The sequence below is a fragment of the Lichenostomus cassidix genome, chromosome 10, assembly GCF_008360975.1.
Source record: "Lichenostomus cassidix isolate B80296 chromosome 10, HeHo_3.0, whole genome shotgun sequence".
In the NCBI taxonomy this organism is placed as follows: Eukaryota; Metazoa; Chordata; class Aves; order Passeriformes; family Meliphagidae; genus Lichenostomus; species Lichenostomus cassidix.
In genome coordinates this window covers 18,730,503-18,747,910 of record NC_139491.1, presented here as the reverse complement: position 1 = coordinate 18,747,910, position 17,408 = coordinate 18,730,503, and the positions used below count along the sequence as shown (strand labels likewise).

Below are 17,408 nucleotides of genomic sequence, written 5' to 3'. Positions count from 1 at the left end.
CACAGGAGGAGCGGCGCGAGCCCGGCCCGCCTCGCGCTGATTGGCGAACAATTCCCGCCACTCGCCCTGTCCGCCTTCCTATTGGCTGCTGCTTCCCGCCCAGCTCCCGCGCGCTGCCCGCCGCTGCCCCCTCAGCCCTCCTCAGCCCCTTCAGAGCCTTCAGCCCCTTCAGGGCCCTCAGCCTCTTCATAGCCCTCAGAGCCTTCAGCCCCCTCAGAGCCTTCAGTCCTCCTCAGAGCCCTCAGCCTCTTCATAGCCCTCAGAGCCTTCAGCCCCCTCAGAGCCTTCAGTCCTCCTCAGAGCCCTCAGCCTCTTCATAGCCCTCTCAGAGCCTTCAGCCCCCTCAGAGCCTTCAGTGCTCCTCAGAGCCCTCAGCCTCTTCATAGCCCTCTCAGAGCCTTCAGCCCCCTCAGAGCCTTCAGTGCTCCTCAGAGCCCTCAGCCTCTTCATAGCCCTCTCAGAGCCTTCAGCCCCCTCAGAGCCTTCAGTGCTCCTCAGAGCCCTCAGCCTCTTCATAGCCCTCTCAGAGCCTTCAGCCCCCTCAGAGCCTTCAGTGCTCCTCAGAGCCGTCAGCCTCCTCAGAGCCCTCAGCCCCCTCACAGCCCTCAGAGCTCTCAGCGCTGCAGTCCCTCAGCCCCCTCAGCGCGGGATGGCGGCGGCCGGCACCTTTCGCGGCTCCCAGCCCGGGCCGGGCTCAGCGCCGAGCAGCGCCGGCGACGCCTCGCTCCTCGGCAGCGCCACAACGTGGCCCTTGAAGCGCTACGGTCGCTTCCTCCCCCCGAAGGACGGTGACGATGTGGGGCAAAACACCTCTTGGAAGGTGCCGGCGGCGCGGGGAGGGTGGCGGGGCGGTGTGGGGTAACTGGCTCTGCTGTGAGGCAAACACGAATAAAGGAGGCCTTTCAGGTGTCTTTTTGCAAGTCCAGAGCTAAAGCAAGAATCGGGAGAGATTTTTGCTTCATGAATTATTAATGACACCACATCAGAGTTAGTGGCCCACTTTTTTTTGTTTATTCCTTCGTTTAGCAGTGACCTGTGGTGTTAAAATCTAGAGATCAAGTTGGAAGTATCCAGAGGGTTGTTCAAAGTAGTTAAATCTGTATGGAAGTATAATTAGTGAAAAAAATCATTTAATATGCCTCCTGTCTGTGGGAGTGGAGGGCAAGTTGCATTGCTGAGATGTGAATTACACACCCAGCTTCTCACAGCGACCTTTGAAACCTTTTATTTGGCACTGGAAATGGGAATTGTAGATTCTGTGCTTACAGGGCCAGATTTTCCTTTGTCTGTCTTTTTAAAGGTGTTTGAATCGAACGGAGAATCAGGCCCTCTTGTCCTCACCATTGTGGTGTCTGGCCATTTCTTTATTTCCCAAGGGCGAACAGTGCTGGTAAGTTTGTTGTGTGTAAAGAACATTTTTCCTTCATGTTACCCTCAGTATTAACTTCGTTTCCTTTCCCAGTTTCATCTTCTCTCACACTGAGTGGGAATTGTCAGTTCTGTTTTGCTCGTGGTAATTCTCAAGTGCTGCTTTCCCTTCACATTTATCAGAATAATGCATTATTTCATACTGAGGATCAGCGTTTCTTCTGTGCTTCTAAAAATCTAGATTAAGAGGTAATGCTGCTGATGTTGAAAAATATTTGGGGTTTTTTCATTATTCTTCTGACTAAGAAAATAGATATCCTGTTTGGAAATAGCTAAAACTGTAATTTGCTGTATGATCTGGCTGATTTCTTGCCAATGACCTTCTTGCTTCTTTTGGTTTGACAGTTTGGTTTATCAAAGGGTTTGAGATTTCTGTGTTGGATAATGAGATGTAACATACAACATACACCCTTGGAGACAAAAAAGAAACCCCAAACCAGTCAACTAGTTTTCCTGTAGCCTGCCCTTGCTGAAGCATAACCATCTGCTAGAGTAAGAATTTCACAATCACACCAAAGATTTTAAAAGGCAAATCCTATCTAGAAGGAGAGGGTTTGATGCTCATATGACATGGAAGACCTTGCTGGAAGGTGGAATTAAGTGTGTTCAGTGCAGATCACCAGTACTCAGGGGTGATAACGAATAGGAACTGGCTGATAAATATGCTAGAAAGGTATTACAAACAACTGGAAGATGCTGCAGTAGGAAGATAACAAAGCTTTTTTAATACAGAATGTGTAAGAGACTACATTGCAGCTTTAAATATGTATAAGCTTATAAATTGGTTTTTACTGTGCCTCTTAAAGGCTCTCAAACTTACAGAAATTTAAGTATAGGGGAGAACCAAGGATACCCTTGAGTTTTTTAGCCTGAGTGTGTTAGGAATATCGAACAGTTAATCCATGAGCTAACAGAGAGCTGTTACTGTGGATGGCCCTCAGCTCATATTTGGTATTGAATAGTTGTATTGAATAAGAAAAAAAGAATGAAGAATTGAAAATGGAAATAGAAATTATACTTGCTGCCCTCCCTTACCAAATTCTGCTTGGAACGATGCAGGATGCTCCTGTTCCCAGTGGCTGTGTCTGTTTGTGACCACTAACTTACATGACTCTAAAAGGCCTTGAAATAACCATATAAAAGCTAACTGAAACTTTTAATAACTAACTAAAGTGCAAAACAGGCACAACCCAAAGCTGCAGCCCTTCAAAGACTCGCCTGGCAAAGACTGAATCTGGCAAGTAGCAGGGCAGATAAAAGTGTGCTGTTGGAAAGGATGAGGGATCAGAAAAGCTTTCTACAAACTTGGCTGAGAAAAGCATTTTCTTGCAGCTCTTGTGTTTAGTGGCTAGTGAAGCTTTCAGGCAGCTGTTTTGCATGAAATGCCAGATGAGGAATTTCTGGGATCCATCAGGTCTGTTCCAGCTTCTAGGAGACACTGAGATACTGCAATAGCTATCACATAGTGCAGGAGAGGTGGAACAGACATGCTTGGTAGATGTGAACACAATATGGTACTGAGAGTTCAAAAGAAAAAAAAAAGTTCTTTTTTTTTCTTTTTTTTTTAACATTTATTTAAACATTTATTTTGGCAATGCTTCTGTGGCAACCTTAAAGTTGACACACTAACATTTAGAGAAAAGTTGTTACACAAAGTTGATTTGACAAGCTGTTGATTGCCTTGGTGCAGGTCTTTGAGCAGGTGTGTTGGGGTGGTGGTGCAGGAGTGTTCTGTGCAGGGCTGAACTGGGGGGAGCAGCACTGCTGTGAGTTGGGACTGCATGTGTTTCTGAGATTGGGCCAGCTGCAATCCTCCCCCTTGTCCTCTGAAACAAACCTGAGTGGCTGAAAAATCCACCAAATATCCAGTCTGCTTGTTTTCATAGACTCACTGAGTGGTTTGGGTTGGAAGGGACCTCAAAGCCCATCCAGTGCCACCCCCTGCCATGGGCAGGGACAACTTCCACTGTCCCAGGGTGCTCAGAGCTCCCTGCAGCCTGTTCTTGAGGGTGGGGCATCTTGCAGACTCCTTCCTGAGATGCCCTACAGCAATAAACCAGCTTGCAGTGCTGCTCAGGCTGTGGTTTTGCTGCAGAAATCATCAGAAATGGTTAATCTCTGTCGTACCATCTCCCTCCAGTCCCCAGCTGTCAGTGCTGTCACAAACCTGTCACAATATTTAACCAGGCTTTGCACGCCTAAGTACAGACTGTGCTTGGAGCCTGTCACACACCAAATCCACTCACTGGGGGTCCATTATCATGGACATTCTGTCAGAGGGGATAATGCACCACTACTGCTCCAGAGGGAATGGATCAACTTTGATGGAATGCTGCAAGTGTTGGCGTGATTTTACTTGTGCTCTCTTTTCCTCTTGCTGGCCTGGGCTGGGCCGTGTCCTTTGGATTGCCAAGGTGTCCTCCCACACCTGTGTGCTGCCTTATGTGCATTGAAATTCCCTGTGATGTACTCACAGAACTGTTTAGTGCTGTGTTGGAACTGCATCCTTTAAGTTGTTGATGTCTTGTCTTTTGATCTGTCTCTTAATCCCTACCTTTCAGCCCTTTTGATGTGCTCCAGGCTCCTGGGTTTGAGGGAACTGGATAACAATTATTGTATCTTTGTACCTCTGCACAGTGACAGGGTGAGGCACGAGATCTGTGTCACAGGGACACCATTTCCTTCTCAACAGGCAGAACTTGTATTTTTGTAACATTTTCATCAACAAATAATGAAAGGATTTTTTTCTGACCTGTGAACATTTGCACAAAACTGAAAGAGTTGTGTAGAAAAGAAAACTTCAATTTCATTGATGTCTGGATTATCTTCCACAGTAGAAGTTATACTCAGGTGTTTCTGCTTGTTATCAAAATACTCTCTCTGTGATGGGTGTGCTTATGTATTCTCTTAGTCCTTTTAATATTCTTTAAGCAGGAGAGTTAAGAAACCTTTTCCTTAAAGAATGGTAGTTATTTAGAGTCCACTGGCTCTTTTATGATCCGTTTCTAAGAACAATATTTATAAAACAGCAATAAAATATTCACATATCCTAACAACTGCTTTATTTTTTTTAATAAATACAGAAACAACTGTTTTCCTTTCAAAATACAATCTATTCCTTGTGTAATGGAATGAAGAGGAGGGTAAATGGGACTTCAGAGCATGAAACATAAAAATCCCTGATGCATAATGCAAATTAAAAGATGTTTTGATTTGTTTTGTTTTATTTTCTTTAAACCAAATTCTTCATTTGGAATTAAATTACATAATGTATTTTTAGGACCTGCTTTTGCTGCAGTGTTGCCTAACAGACTGCATATTTGATGGTAGAAAAACCTCATTCTTGCATTCTGTAGTCAGTGGAATTTTACAGGAATATCTCAACAGCATCTCTGTTAATTTCTGGCCATACTCAAGATACATCATGTTCCATTTACCACAACTCTTATTTCCTTTCCTCTCTGTAGCAACCCATCATGGAAATTATATTTTGGTGTTTTATTCAGTGCAATTATTTCTGGTGCTAGAATTTGTAATATCCTACAAATTAAACAAGTCGAAATTGTGAAGAGGAATTACTTAATAGGATAAAATTAATCCAGAATAATTGATTTGCGACCTGATCTTTTGAAGTGTAGACTAGATGTCCTTAGTGCCCTCCTGGTCCCCTCATGACTTGTAATAAGCTACCAGTGCTTAGGGTACAGTAGATTCTAACTCATTAATTAGGCAAGCATTCAGCAGGCATTCTCATGTTCCTGATGCTCTCTTTGCAGTGCCTGAAACTCAGGCACCACATTTTGGAGATGAGATTCACAGCAGTGCCTTGGGCAGAGACAGTCCCTGTGCAATAACTGAGGGCTCCTGACAGAAACCTGGGGAGTGAGCAGGTTGCTAATGCTGCTTTGTGGTAGAACACTGCAGAGCTACAGAAGGTTGTTCTTTTATTAAGGTTTTGTTGACTTACTTAGTACCACAATCGCAGTTCAAAAATCTCAATTTGTTTTTTTCAACATGTGCTGTTGATATGATTGTTTTGGACAAGTTGCATATCCTTCTGCATCAGCTTTCCCATTTATGTTTCATGTCAAGGGCTTCTGCTCTTTCCTTTTCTCTTGTCCCAATTCTCCTAAACCCACCCCTTAAAATATTTTTTTAAGATTAGTGATGTCTATTAATGAAGTGTATTTAGCCTAAAGTGAGAGTTTAATTTATGGTATTGATCTAGGGAAGTATGTAGTTTGTATTGGGAATGAAAAGAGAGATTAATGGGATGCCCTGAAGAGCTTTAGCCACTAATCCCTGAGCATCCCATTCCCCTCTCTGTGTCACTGTTCTGAAGTGTAGGAAAAAACCCCAAACCAATTCAGGTTGTCACTCTGACGTATCAAGCTTTGACCTGAGGTAGGGGCTTACCTCTTCTTTCAGTGGGCTGTGGTCTGCACCCATCTAAAAACCTCTACTGCACCCAACATTTGCACTTTGGCCAAAGCCATCCTTTGGTTGCCAAGTCCCCTCAGGTATTTCCTCCTTCCCTCAGCTTCCTGCCTGTGCACACATGGAGCACTCTGCTTAATGAGTTCAGCCCTCGCGTGTTCTCTGCCACAATCCAACAGGCTTAGCAGCAAGATTTGAGGGGCTAAGAGATTGAGGGTAGAAAAAGGATAACGCAGAGCTTAACATCCTTTTATGCCTTACCTCCTGGCTGTCTGCCGTGATTGTTAGGGTTGGAAATGTTTGCAGGGACAACTTTGTGCTTCCCTCACTCTTGTCTTGCTTGAGGAGTATTTTATTTCTGGTCATGTTCTCCTCTTGACTCAGTTTTTGAGACAGCTCAGCTCATACTGCAGAAATCAAACCTAATGGATCTGGTCTGACTTAGATAATGGAAAATGACACAAGTGACGAAAATTTCTACTTCCAGGTGTGTTACAAGGTAGTAATGAAGGCTGCAGTGAAATCATGTTGAAGTTTCATTTTCACAACTTTATTCTACAGTCAGTAATGATGAATTTTTACTTTTTAAATAGAAAACTACTTATTCTAAGAAAAAAGTGTAAAAACAGCAACTCACATTTCCCTTTTGGGAAGGCAAGGAGTTAAAAATTGCTATTTTTCAAATATAAGCAACCGTTTGATTTAGGATTTTTATGTCATGTTTCTGGTATGTGCAGTTTTAATTATAATAACCTGCTAATAATTAAGTCCTAATTGAAGTGATCACCACTTACCTGTAAACACCACGTCCAGTTTTGTTTTCTGAGAGCATCTCAGTTTTGCCTGTTCTTTAACGTTCTGTAATGCTTGAACATAATTATAAGCTTCTTCAGACTGCCTGCTCACACATTGTTATTTTTCCTGTCTCTTGAGACAATGGTTAATAATGGTCCTTGCAACTCCAGTATCTTGGTTTTGTTTTGATCAGAACCACAGTGTGGAGACACCTGGAAATAACATTACCATTGCTGTGGTACCAAATTAGGCACTTTCAAGAATAAGCAAGGTGTTCCTCAGTATAAATGTTAAATTGGAATAATACCCAGAATACCACAGGTCAAAAATGTTGGTATTTGAGCTTAACATACCACACACTGTAAACCCAGGTAGTGAATAATTACTTGGGAAAAGATTGCTGACAGAACTTCTGTCCCCAGGGTGTGGGGCTCTGCTAGGGTGGCACAGCAGGTGGGCAGTGCCCCTGTCTGTGTGGGAAGGGTGGCAGGTTATTTAACCCATCCCTGGAGGTTCTGTGGGCACTGCAGGAGCTGGAGGGGGTGCTCAGAGCAGTGCAGCGTCCAACCCTTCCCACAAAAGTGCTTTCCCAAATGCCTCCTTTGGCCTTGCCAGGGCCCTGTGAGTGGAGCTGTGCGAGGTTTGCTCCCCACTTGTGTAGTAGTACCTTACCTTGGGAAAGGAAGGGGTTAAGAGCTGTCTCAGGTGCCTCCTGGGGAACTTTGGAAGTAGATTGCTCTGTTTTCCAGGGAATCGTGCCCAGCCTGTGTCACAGTGGTGCAAGAAGGATGCTGTCTGAGGCCTGTAGCTTTTCTCTTCTGCCATCTTGCCTGAGTTCCCAGCCAGCACCTGGCAGCTGTGCACTGTTAATTCATACAATAAAACTTCCATCTCAAGCTGCCCTCATCCTTTCCTGCAAATGCACATTCCCAGGCTGTGGGATACCCAGCTCAGTCCTTAATCCATAACATGATACAATGCATGCATTCCTTCAAACTGTGAACTTGCAGAACAAACTGAGGCATTTGCATTTCATGGGCCTGTTGCAATTGGCAGCCTAGACTGGAGAATGGGTCTCTATGTAGCATTGTGGGGTTTAGTTTGTTTTCTGGTTGTAATTTAAGGGCAGACTAGCTCATGTTTGTGACCAAATAAAACCCAAACCTTTTCCTCCTAAGTTATTGTTTATGCATAGTTTTGTTTGAAAACATCTGGCTTGTGCATCAGCAAATCCAAACTGAAGCAAGCCAGCATAACTGAACTGCTACACAAATAACATTTCTTAGATGTAGAGTCATATTTAGTTCAGACAAATATGAACTTAGGCTGCAGTCTAAAAAAAACAGATAATCTGTTCCTGTGTTGTTTAGCACCCCAGGGTTTCTAGATGATACAATAAAAAATATTCATAAATCACACACAGTACCTTCCAGCACAGCTCACAGCCCTCATTACACAGCAGGTTTCTGAATGTTGAAATGTGAAGTCAGAACAAAAGTATTTCCCAGTCAGAGCTGGACTGGGAGGCTGGATCAGCATTTTGGCTTCTGCCTTGTGGCAGCTGTGGTCACATCTTGCCTGCTTCCAAAACATTTGGGAAACATCTTGCTTTGTTTTCTGCTTCAGCTTAATTCCACTCAGTCCTCCTCTGAGAAACTTAGATTTTGGTCACAGATGTAGGAAACAGTTTTGCTTTACCCCACTTCTGTTACAAGCATAGTGGTGGAGAACAACATGAGTATGTGCCTGACCAAACTTAGGAAAGTGCTGCCATTCCTCTCTCCACATGGTGAATGTGTGAGCTCTTGTGTCCGTGCCCCGTTCGAGGCTGCCTTTTGGGGATATTCTGGCTAATCTTACACTGCCATCTGGCTTTGCCCCTGCCCAGCTCTGACTGAAGCACGATGGATGCTGCCTGCTCAAGGGAACAGGAACCAGCTGCTCTGTTCCCTCCTCTGGCAGCGTGGTGGCAGCACCACTCCAGAGGGAATGCTGCTTTTTTCTATGTCACTGCCCGTGTCCAGAGCACGGCGAGAGTCAATTCATCATCCCTGAAAGGCACAAATGGACTGCAATCTCGATATTTTGCCTTGCACTTCCCAGGCTCTGCCCCACACCCTGCTCCTGGGCGTTGGCAAAGATCCTCCTGGCTTCAAGCGTGACTCAAGGGATGCATTTATTGTGCTCTCCCTTCTTGTTGGTCTGAATTCATTCACCTGACTTCAGATGCACTGCCCCAGCCCTGGAAATGGGCAAGGCCAGGCTGGATGGGGCTTGGAGCACCCTGGGACAGTGGAAGGTGTCCCTGCCCATGGCAGGGGGTGGAATGAGCTTTAAGGTCGCTTCTGACCCAAACCAGTGACTCTGAATACAGGGACAATGATTTTTAAAATAAAGTTGTTAAATTTCAGTTAAATCAGATTCTGGGGTTGGAGTTGGATAATCAGGAGTACATAAATAAAAATTCCAAATGCTGGTTTTTCCCACTTGTTTTATCTCAGAAACAGGACATATAAAAGAACAACCTGGGAAACATCAATAAAATAGTTGGTAGGAAAGTTAAACAGTGACTGCCTTTTATGATTTCTTTGAAAACAGTTATTTTAAGGAGACAGAACTTGTCCAACCTTCATGTCCAGTTGAAAGGCAAAACACTGTAAAACCATACTGAATATGGGAAGAGCTATATTTAAATAAACAGTTGGTGTGTCTCCAAAACAGAAACTACTTGAACAGAACAAGCACAAGTGGGCACAAGTTAAAGTGGCCTGGTGAAGGAATAGTTTAGAATTGCTCCACTGACAGCATTTTGGGCCTTAGTTCCACCTTGATGTCCCATCCACCGTGAGATCTCCCTGTTTTCACCCTGAGGCCTTTCTCACCTCACAAGTTCTACATTAGGGCACTTCTGGAGTGCACTCAGTGCAGACAGACACACTGCAAGGACTGGCCCTGGCCCCTCTTACCTGCTGTCAGCACTTTTACAGTGCACAGGGAAATCGTTTTCTCCCTATGACACCAGATCTTTTGGGAATAGTACTTACCTGCTGGTTGACTTCTGGAGTCTGTCGTAGCAGATGTCTGCGATCCAGTCTGCCTTTGGTTCAACTCTTCACAGCTTTATTTAGAGATTCCTCTGTGAAAGTTCAGTCAAAAATCTACATGCAGTTGCTGCATGAGACTGTAAAGCCAGTGCCAGCACAGGAAAGGAGCGGAGCCACTGAGGTGATCCCTGTACACAAACAGAATGGTTTTCCAGCCTGGACCCACCTAAGATGGATGGTGACTGTGGCAAACACTGCTGGCCCTCCAGGATGGACTTGACTTGTGGGGTTTGACCCTTAGGATCACTTGCAAAGCAGCCTGGGCCCAAGCCATGGGCATTGACAGCACTGTGAGCTCAGGTAAAACAAGTACCTGATTTCCTTCTTACCCTGAAATTTGGTAATTTTTTGGGTTTTTTCCCTTGGACTTTGCTAAGTAACAGCTCAGAGTGCCTGGGGAGACACAGTCCGTTGCCTTGCAGTTGTTTCGTGATGTTTTCCCCTTCCTGGGGTGTTTTTACAGGAGGCTGAGCAGTCTGTCGAGTTTGACGAGGCTGACAGTGATGCAACTGCAGTATAAAAACATCTTTACCCAATTACCAAAGCTGCTGCTCGTTTCCCTGAGTGCCACCTGGAGCCAAGGCCTCCCTGGGCCTTGGATAAAGCAGGGCTGTGCCATTCCCCGGATTCGCCTGCCCTCTGCTGCCCTCCCCGGCAACTTCAGCACTCAGACCTCCAAGTGCAGCTGCTTTGTTCTGGATTCTAGGGATGTTCACAGCATGCACAAATACAAATGTGGCTAGGGATGGAAATTAGAACATACCTTGATGCAGTGGTATTACTGGAGCTACTGATTTATTCCCTAGAGTGGTAAAAATTCCATAGTGGCAGCTGTTTGACAGCTACAAAAACTGCACACCGCAGTGACTGATCTTCATTAGGGCTTTAATTACATCACAGAATTTAAGCATGTGCTCCTGGGTGTTGCTGTTTGCTGTGCCACTGGTTTGTGTCGTGCTTTCTTTCAGGAAGGCTTTTCCCTGATTGATTCCCACAAGTGGCTGAAGATAGTGAGGAGAGCAGAGTGCCTGCTGCTCCAGGCACAGGCCAAGGTGAGCTGAGCTGCTTGGAACATTCCTAATATCCAACATAGATATGGAGAAAATCCCTTCATATTGGCGAAATTAAACTAGATGTTGTAAATTATCTATGTAAATTCGATTTTTTTTTCTCTAGATACTAAAGAAGAATGGATTGAATAATCTTGATGTCTTTTGTAACTGCTAATAACTCAGTTTTTAGACTGCTCCCAGAGCTAGCAGCTAGAACAGCCAGACTAGTTTTACTTCACCATCTATCTGCCATAGCTAACAATTAAAAAGATGAAGCGAATCTCTTCCATGTTACCTGTGAACCAGACTGCACTTCAGCAAACAAACTAACCCAGCAATTACTGAGCCATGTTGTGGCCCCTGGCACTGCAGCAGCAGGCTGGGGGTTAATGCATTTGGTACTCAAGGAATGAAAGACATAAGTTTCTGCTGAAAAGCAGTTGGTTTGCCTTTAAGTAATCAAAACAGCACTTTCTTACCAGTTCATGAAAAAATCCCAGGTTTTTGGTTCTTGGATGCACTCTGATACACTGTATCTTCCTGGTTTAAATTCATGGGTTATGCCTGAACCCAAAGCACCTCTGCACTCTACTTTTTGTCAGCTCGTTAGAAAACCTGGAGCCAGCTGGGGCAGGAATTAGTTCTGATGAACCAGCAGGTTGTTCCCTTCCCAGTTACCAGAGCCAGTCCCCCAGTGCAGCATCAAGGGATTCTGCTGCTCCTCACCAGCAACACAAAACCAACATCCCACTCACTCCCAGGCTTGAGCAAAGCTCTGAGGGGCAGTGCAGGAAAGGAGGAATATTAACAGAGGCTGAGATTAATTTGGTGCATCTCAATGTTTACTTACCACAAATTCACACAACTTCAACTGCATTTAGTGGCACTGCAGTGGTTCTGCCACGCCGTTTCACTGATTTCTATCCTGGCAGTGAATGTAGCTTCAGTGCTCATCTTAATGATGAATTTGTGGTTTATCTTGTACTCCTTGTTTTTTGTTAAGTCATTAATACTGCATTTATAGTGGAACTTATCACTCCAAATATGGCTTCAATAGGGCACTGTGGACTCTTAGCTAGCCGAATGAGTTTCAAAATTATCAACAGCAGCAAGATGTTTTTAATATTTTTGCAATAAATCATTTTCCCTCATTGTTTTCCTTGAGCTCAGCCCCCCACCCAGCATGGAAGAGGTGCAAATTTAATGATTCCGTGACCTGAGGGATCTTTAATACTTCAGCTCTTGGATGGTTGTGTCACTGCCCAGCACTCAGTTTATGCTATAAACCTTGACATATCACAGCTCTCTTACCACAAAGGAAAAATGTTTAATTTGCGAAGTCCACTGTTGTTTATAAACTGCAATCTGGAGTATTTAACAGTCCTTGTGAGAAACCCGAGGGAATCCAAATAGCTCAGCCTCAAAATTGGTTTGGGGCTCTAAACAAGCAAGTGGTCTTTGAAAGTCTCCAAAATAACCCAGCCAGGTTGCCTTTCTGTCACTGAAATGAGAACTCACCTGTCTGACATGCCACAGCTCAGTGCTTGGGTCTGTGAGGCTGCCCCAGTTCCTTAATTAATGAGGAGAAATCCAACTGGACACTGGCAAATGAGTGCTACGCTTCACATCAGTTTGACATTATTCCCTTTAAAAGGCACCGAGACAAGCTTTTGTGCTTACCCTGCCCTAAAAATCATTTTGTGTGATTCCAACTTCTTCAAGTCCCAGGCATGTAAACACAGGGGCTGTCAGGAGGAGCTGGCTTATCTCTGAGACAGGAGCTTTAAAGTGAGAGGTGTCCTCGCACTCGTGCTGGCAGCGTGGAATTAAAAATGGGCATTGGAAATGGCTTTGATGTGGGAACCTCAGGAAGATGAAGACCTAAATAAGCCAGCCTGGCCCAAGGAGAAGTTGCTGCTTTTCTAGAACTTGAAGTGTTTTAAATTTGAAATTTCAAGATCAAACAGAAAGTACCATTAATTCACTCTCTACACATTGAGTACGCACCTCCCTTACATCAGCTCAGGGTGCTTAGGCCAAGCTTATCACACACCACAGACACTCCCATCCCCACTTCAGGGCAGCTTCTGGGCCTGGTGCACTGATTAAAAATATCTGTTGTAGTACAGCCCAACAACGTATTCTGGGTGGCCAGAGCTATCTGGGGGTTTTTAACAGCTTTTAGTAGTATTTCACTATTTAAAGCAATGCATTTGAATTTCCTCCATGCCTGATCAACATGCTGGCTTCTGTTCAAGGAACATCCAGGTGAGAGTCAAACTGAATGTGTTGGTTTAGCTAACACATGTTTAGCAGACCAGGAAGGGTTGGATTTGATGCACTAGGAAATCCTAAGTGGAACATGCCATTCCCAGTACTCCAAGTTCAGATCCAGAGTTAACTTCTGTTTACTTTAGTGTCAATTTTTTGTCACAAATAACTGTGCAGAGCTGGCACACCCTTACAGTATACTACTTCCAGCAACAATAAAAATTAATTTTCCTGCTAAGTGTAAAAACTGAGTCCTGGCAAGGTTTGTCCACTTGGCTAACCCTTGAATTAGTAACAGGTGGTCCTGCATCAACGACCATTTTCTTGAATATTTTTACCTGATTTTCAAATTGAGAATCACAGTCTTCTGGTTAAAGCTGCTGGGAGAAATGAAAATACAGCAGGGAAAACTTGTTTGTTTTTAAATTGGTGCAATGATCCAAGAATCTATTGCCTTCCCAATTTTAACAACTAGGGATTTAATTAAATCCAAGTCATTTGAGGAGGTTTGCAGTTAATTTGATTTCCCCGTTTTTGAGCAGAACGAGTGCCGCATGTTCCGTGTGCAGTTTGGAGGGAACTCCAGGGAGGAGATGCAGGAGCACTGCTGCAGCTGTGTTCAGAAACTCAGCGAGTACGTCCCGGTGCAGGGAGCTGAGGAGCAGAGCCAGCAGCTGAGCCAGGACACCCAGGGCATGGAAACCGAGCACGGAGTGAGTAACAGCACACACACTGACAGTCAGCTCGGAGTGTTACAGTTGGACGTGACACGTTTCTTACAGCTGTGAAACTGTCTACGTGAACTAGGGGCTGGAGAATGGCTTATCCAGGGTAAAAAATTATCAGAGCCACATGGTTAACCCCAGATCGGTGCTCCTTTCTGTGTTTACCTGCTCCTGGTTTGCTCTGATAGGAACTGCTACAGCTGCCCATTAATTTGAGCTTAACCTGGCACAACTAAAAGCAATCTTGGCAGGAACAGAATGTTTCCCCTCTCCAAGACAAACATTTGAGGTAAAAATGGGAAAGGCAAAGACAGACAGCATTTCCAAGGGTGATTATTCCTCAGCCTATGCTGTCTTGGGTATTCAGATCCATGGGAAGGAAGCAGTGTGCTCCTGTGAACATCCATACACAGCATCTTTGAAGTTACCCCCAGGAAGTAGTTTATAACTTCAATTTAACCGTGAAATAAGGGGCCTGTAGTTAAACTGTCATGTCTTTCGTTTTCAAAGACTGGAGCAGATGTGCGTGCAGGTTCCATAAAAAGATGCCTTTTTACTGCAGAAGGTAGCTGAGCACATTCCCTTCTGTCAGGTCTAAAAATGGAACTGCTTCCCTCCCTGCACATACCCACACTCTGCTTGGTAACGAGCCCTTATTTGCATTTGGTATTTTCTAGCCAGAGGAGCCTCTCCCGGATTCCTGCACAAGCCTTGGAGAAAGGAGATCTGTGGCACAGCTAGCACAGGTAAAAAATAAACATCTCTTGTTCAGATCCTGTAACTGAGAATGCGCTATCTCAGACTCCATAAACATCTGGGAAATGCCTTCTCTGAACATCAGGATGCCATTATCTACAACAACAAAACACTGGATCTGTGTAATGATCTGGAGCCAGGGAATAAGCTGCAAAACAAGGTGTTTGGTGGTGTAATCACCCCATTTGAATAGGGACAAATGACACACTGAGAGCAAAGAAATACCCAGAGGCAACATCCAAATGAATGGCTCTGGCACGGGTTTGACTCTGCAGAAACAGACTTGGCCAGTTCAGAGCTGTAGTCTGAAAATATCAATCATGGAATCACAGAATATCCCACCTATCCCTGCCCTCTGGCACTCAGAAGCCATTCTCTCTGGTCCTGTCCCTCCAGGCCCCTGTCCCAGGTCCCTCTCCAGCTCTCCTGGAGCCCCTTTAGGCCTTGGAAGGGGCTCTGAGCTCTCCCTGGAGCCTTCTCAACCCTGACCCACAGCAGAGGATCCCCACATTCAATGCACACCTTCACTGAGCAGTTCAGGGTAAATACCTGGAAGTCAGGTATTGCTCCTTACTGGGAATCTGGGCCAGTGCAGCAGCAGATGAGCGAACTCTGCTCTTCTCTAGTTTTGTGCAGTTGCTTTTTTGGTTCTCTCTTACCCTTCTTTCATAGTCACTGGGGGAGCACAGAATCCCAGACTAGGTTGGGGTGGAAAGGACCTTAAATTTTACCTCGTTCCAACCCCACTGCCATGATGCCCAGAATTCTCCCACCACCAAGGGAGAAAGCTGGGAGAGAGGATTAAACAGGGATGAAAAAGATATTTTAACACTAAAAAGCCCCACCATTTACTTCTAAAGGACATTTAGCCCAATTAAGAGATTGGAAGTGCACCCTTGGTTATCCCTACAAAACACATGTTGCAGTGTATACACCTCATAAAGAGGGTACAGTGATTACAGAGTGGATCTCCACCAGGAAGCCACTGTTTCCAGGAAATTGGCATTTCCAGGTGAAATTTCTAGTCTGAATAATTACAGAGGAATTTGACATTGTGTAAAAGCCACCCTGCAATCGGAGCAAAACCTCCATGGAGAAATCCCAGCATTCCAAGAGCATCAAAGGCAGGGCAGCTCCCTGTTCCTCCAGCCCCGAGGAGGGCTGGGCTGTGGCCGTGTGGTCGTGCCCGAGGTCGGTGCCAGCTGCCCGATGTTTCCCTTGGCAGTCGGTGCTGCGGCGGCAGGCGGAGCTGCCCCTGGCGCCGCGGCTCCCAGCCTGGAGCGCCCGCGAGCTGGGGCCTCTCATCCGCCTCTGCCTCCTGGACCAGCACTTCCCAGCCTTCGTGGAGGACGTGGAGAGGGAACTGCACAGACTCGCAGAAGAGTGAGGCGTGCCTGGCCATCCACGGGGTGCATGCGGCTCCGGTGATTAAAGGTTGGAAAACGAGGCCCACGGGGCTTTTTGTCGGTGTTTTATTTTTAAAAACAGGTGAATCCACTTTTTATACATCATTGCACTTCAACAAATACACAGAACACGAGTTCATGCAGCTACAGTTACGCACATCATGAGAACCCTGGTAGGTCTATTTCTACAATCTTTAAATCATGAGAAATTACAGTGTCAAACTAAAGAGGAATAACTAGTTGCATAGAATATCACCATGCTGTTAACATTTCATCATTTAAACAAAAAAAAACAAAAAAAAAGGAAAAGAAAATTATAAAAGTTTGCCTGAATTGAATGTACAAGAATATGTCGAACACATCAGTGCAAAAGGATTTGAGAATTTACATGAATTAACAAAAAAAAAAAAAAAAAAAGAAAAATCACTTAAAAAGCAATCATATATATATATTTATAAACTGAAGGTTTGTTTTTGTTTCCAACTGCATCCCACCACCACCAGCAGCCCCTGGCACCACCCAGCCCCGACGCCCGACAGGACACCTCGCGCTCCATGGTTAAAGCCCTTAAGGAAATTTCAATGTCCCTGCTGCGAGCGCCGGCCCGGCATCGCTCCCTCCTTCCAGCCATACAGTAAGGAATGAATATCAGCAGCTTCAAAATGAACCACAACGACTTCTGGTTTCCCCTCCCCCAAATATAAATATATACTGTATATATCTTTTAAGTTTTGCTGTACTTTACAAAAGAAGTCTCACTAGATGGCAGCGGCGCGGTTTGAGCGGTGCCGAATTTAACAGCTACAGGAAGTAAAAAACAGCGCATGCGTGAACCCGCCTGGCTACTGCTCGTGTAAAGAGAGGAAAGGAGAAAAAAAAAGCAACATTCACAGCACATCAAGCCCAAAAGAGTTTACACCTTCTACACGGAAGCATTATTAAAATTCATCTGGCTAGGTCATCCTTGCAGGAGAGGCTAAATAAGGCATGCGTTAGACAGTCATATTGTTGCTCACTTGGAAAGGAAAGAAAAAAAAGAAATCAGACAGAACTGGAGTTCTAGAACCAAGAGTTCCAACCCTTAAATTTAGCAGGTCATATTGCCATCAGTCTCTCAGAAACTTAAAGCTCTAAAAAAGAAACGAGAAAGAGGTGCTAGTCAATGGTGAACAGCGGGAGCCGCCGCAGCCTGCAATCCCCGCGCTCCCACCGCGGGGCACGGCTCCTGCCAGCCCCGGCTCCACCTTTGAACGGGGAAGCCGAGGGCTTGGCAGCTCGGGCTAGTTTTTAGCAAGCAGGTCCTCACACCACCCGCCTGGCTGAGGCAATCAATGTTTGGTACCCCCCAGCGCCGGCGCCATCCTCGGCGCAGCAGGAATGTTTTAATCCAGGGATCGCGTTTGCCACCGCGCCCCCAGCACTCCGGGCAGGAGG

General features: G+C 45.2%; 2 protein-coding genes across 2 annotated transcripts in view; one reads left to right on the top strand and one right to left on the bottom strand.

Annotated features, from left to right (window-relative positions):
- Positions 1–580: 580 nt before the first annotated feature.
- REC114 (REC114 meiotic recombination protein) lies at positions 581–16,397 on the top strand. The gene is made up of 6 exons (XM_085071059.1): positions 581–820; positions 1,301–1,390; positions 10,733–10,816; positions 13,630–13,800; positions 14,490–14,558; positions 15,794–16,397. The coding sequence occupies exons 1-6, from the start codon at positions 650–652 to the stop codon at positions 15,953–15,955; spliced, it is 747 nt and encodes a 248-aa protein (XP_084927185.1). The 5' UTR covers positions 581–649; the 3' UTR covers positions 15,956–16,397.
- NPTN (neuroplastin) overlaps positions 16,027–17,408 on the bottom strand; it is a 36,664-nt gene continuing 35,282 nt past the window's right edge. Inside the window, exon 8 of the mRNA XM_085071058.1 lies at positions 16,027–17,104. The gene's annotated coding sequence lies outside the window, so the exon portion shown is untranslated. The remainder of the gene's footprint in view (positions 17,105–17,408) is intronic.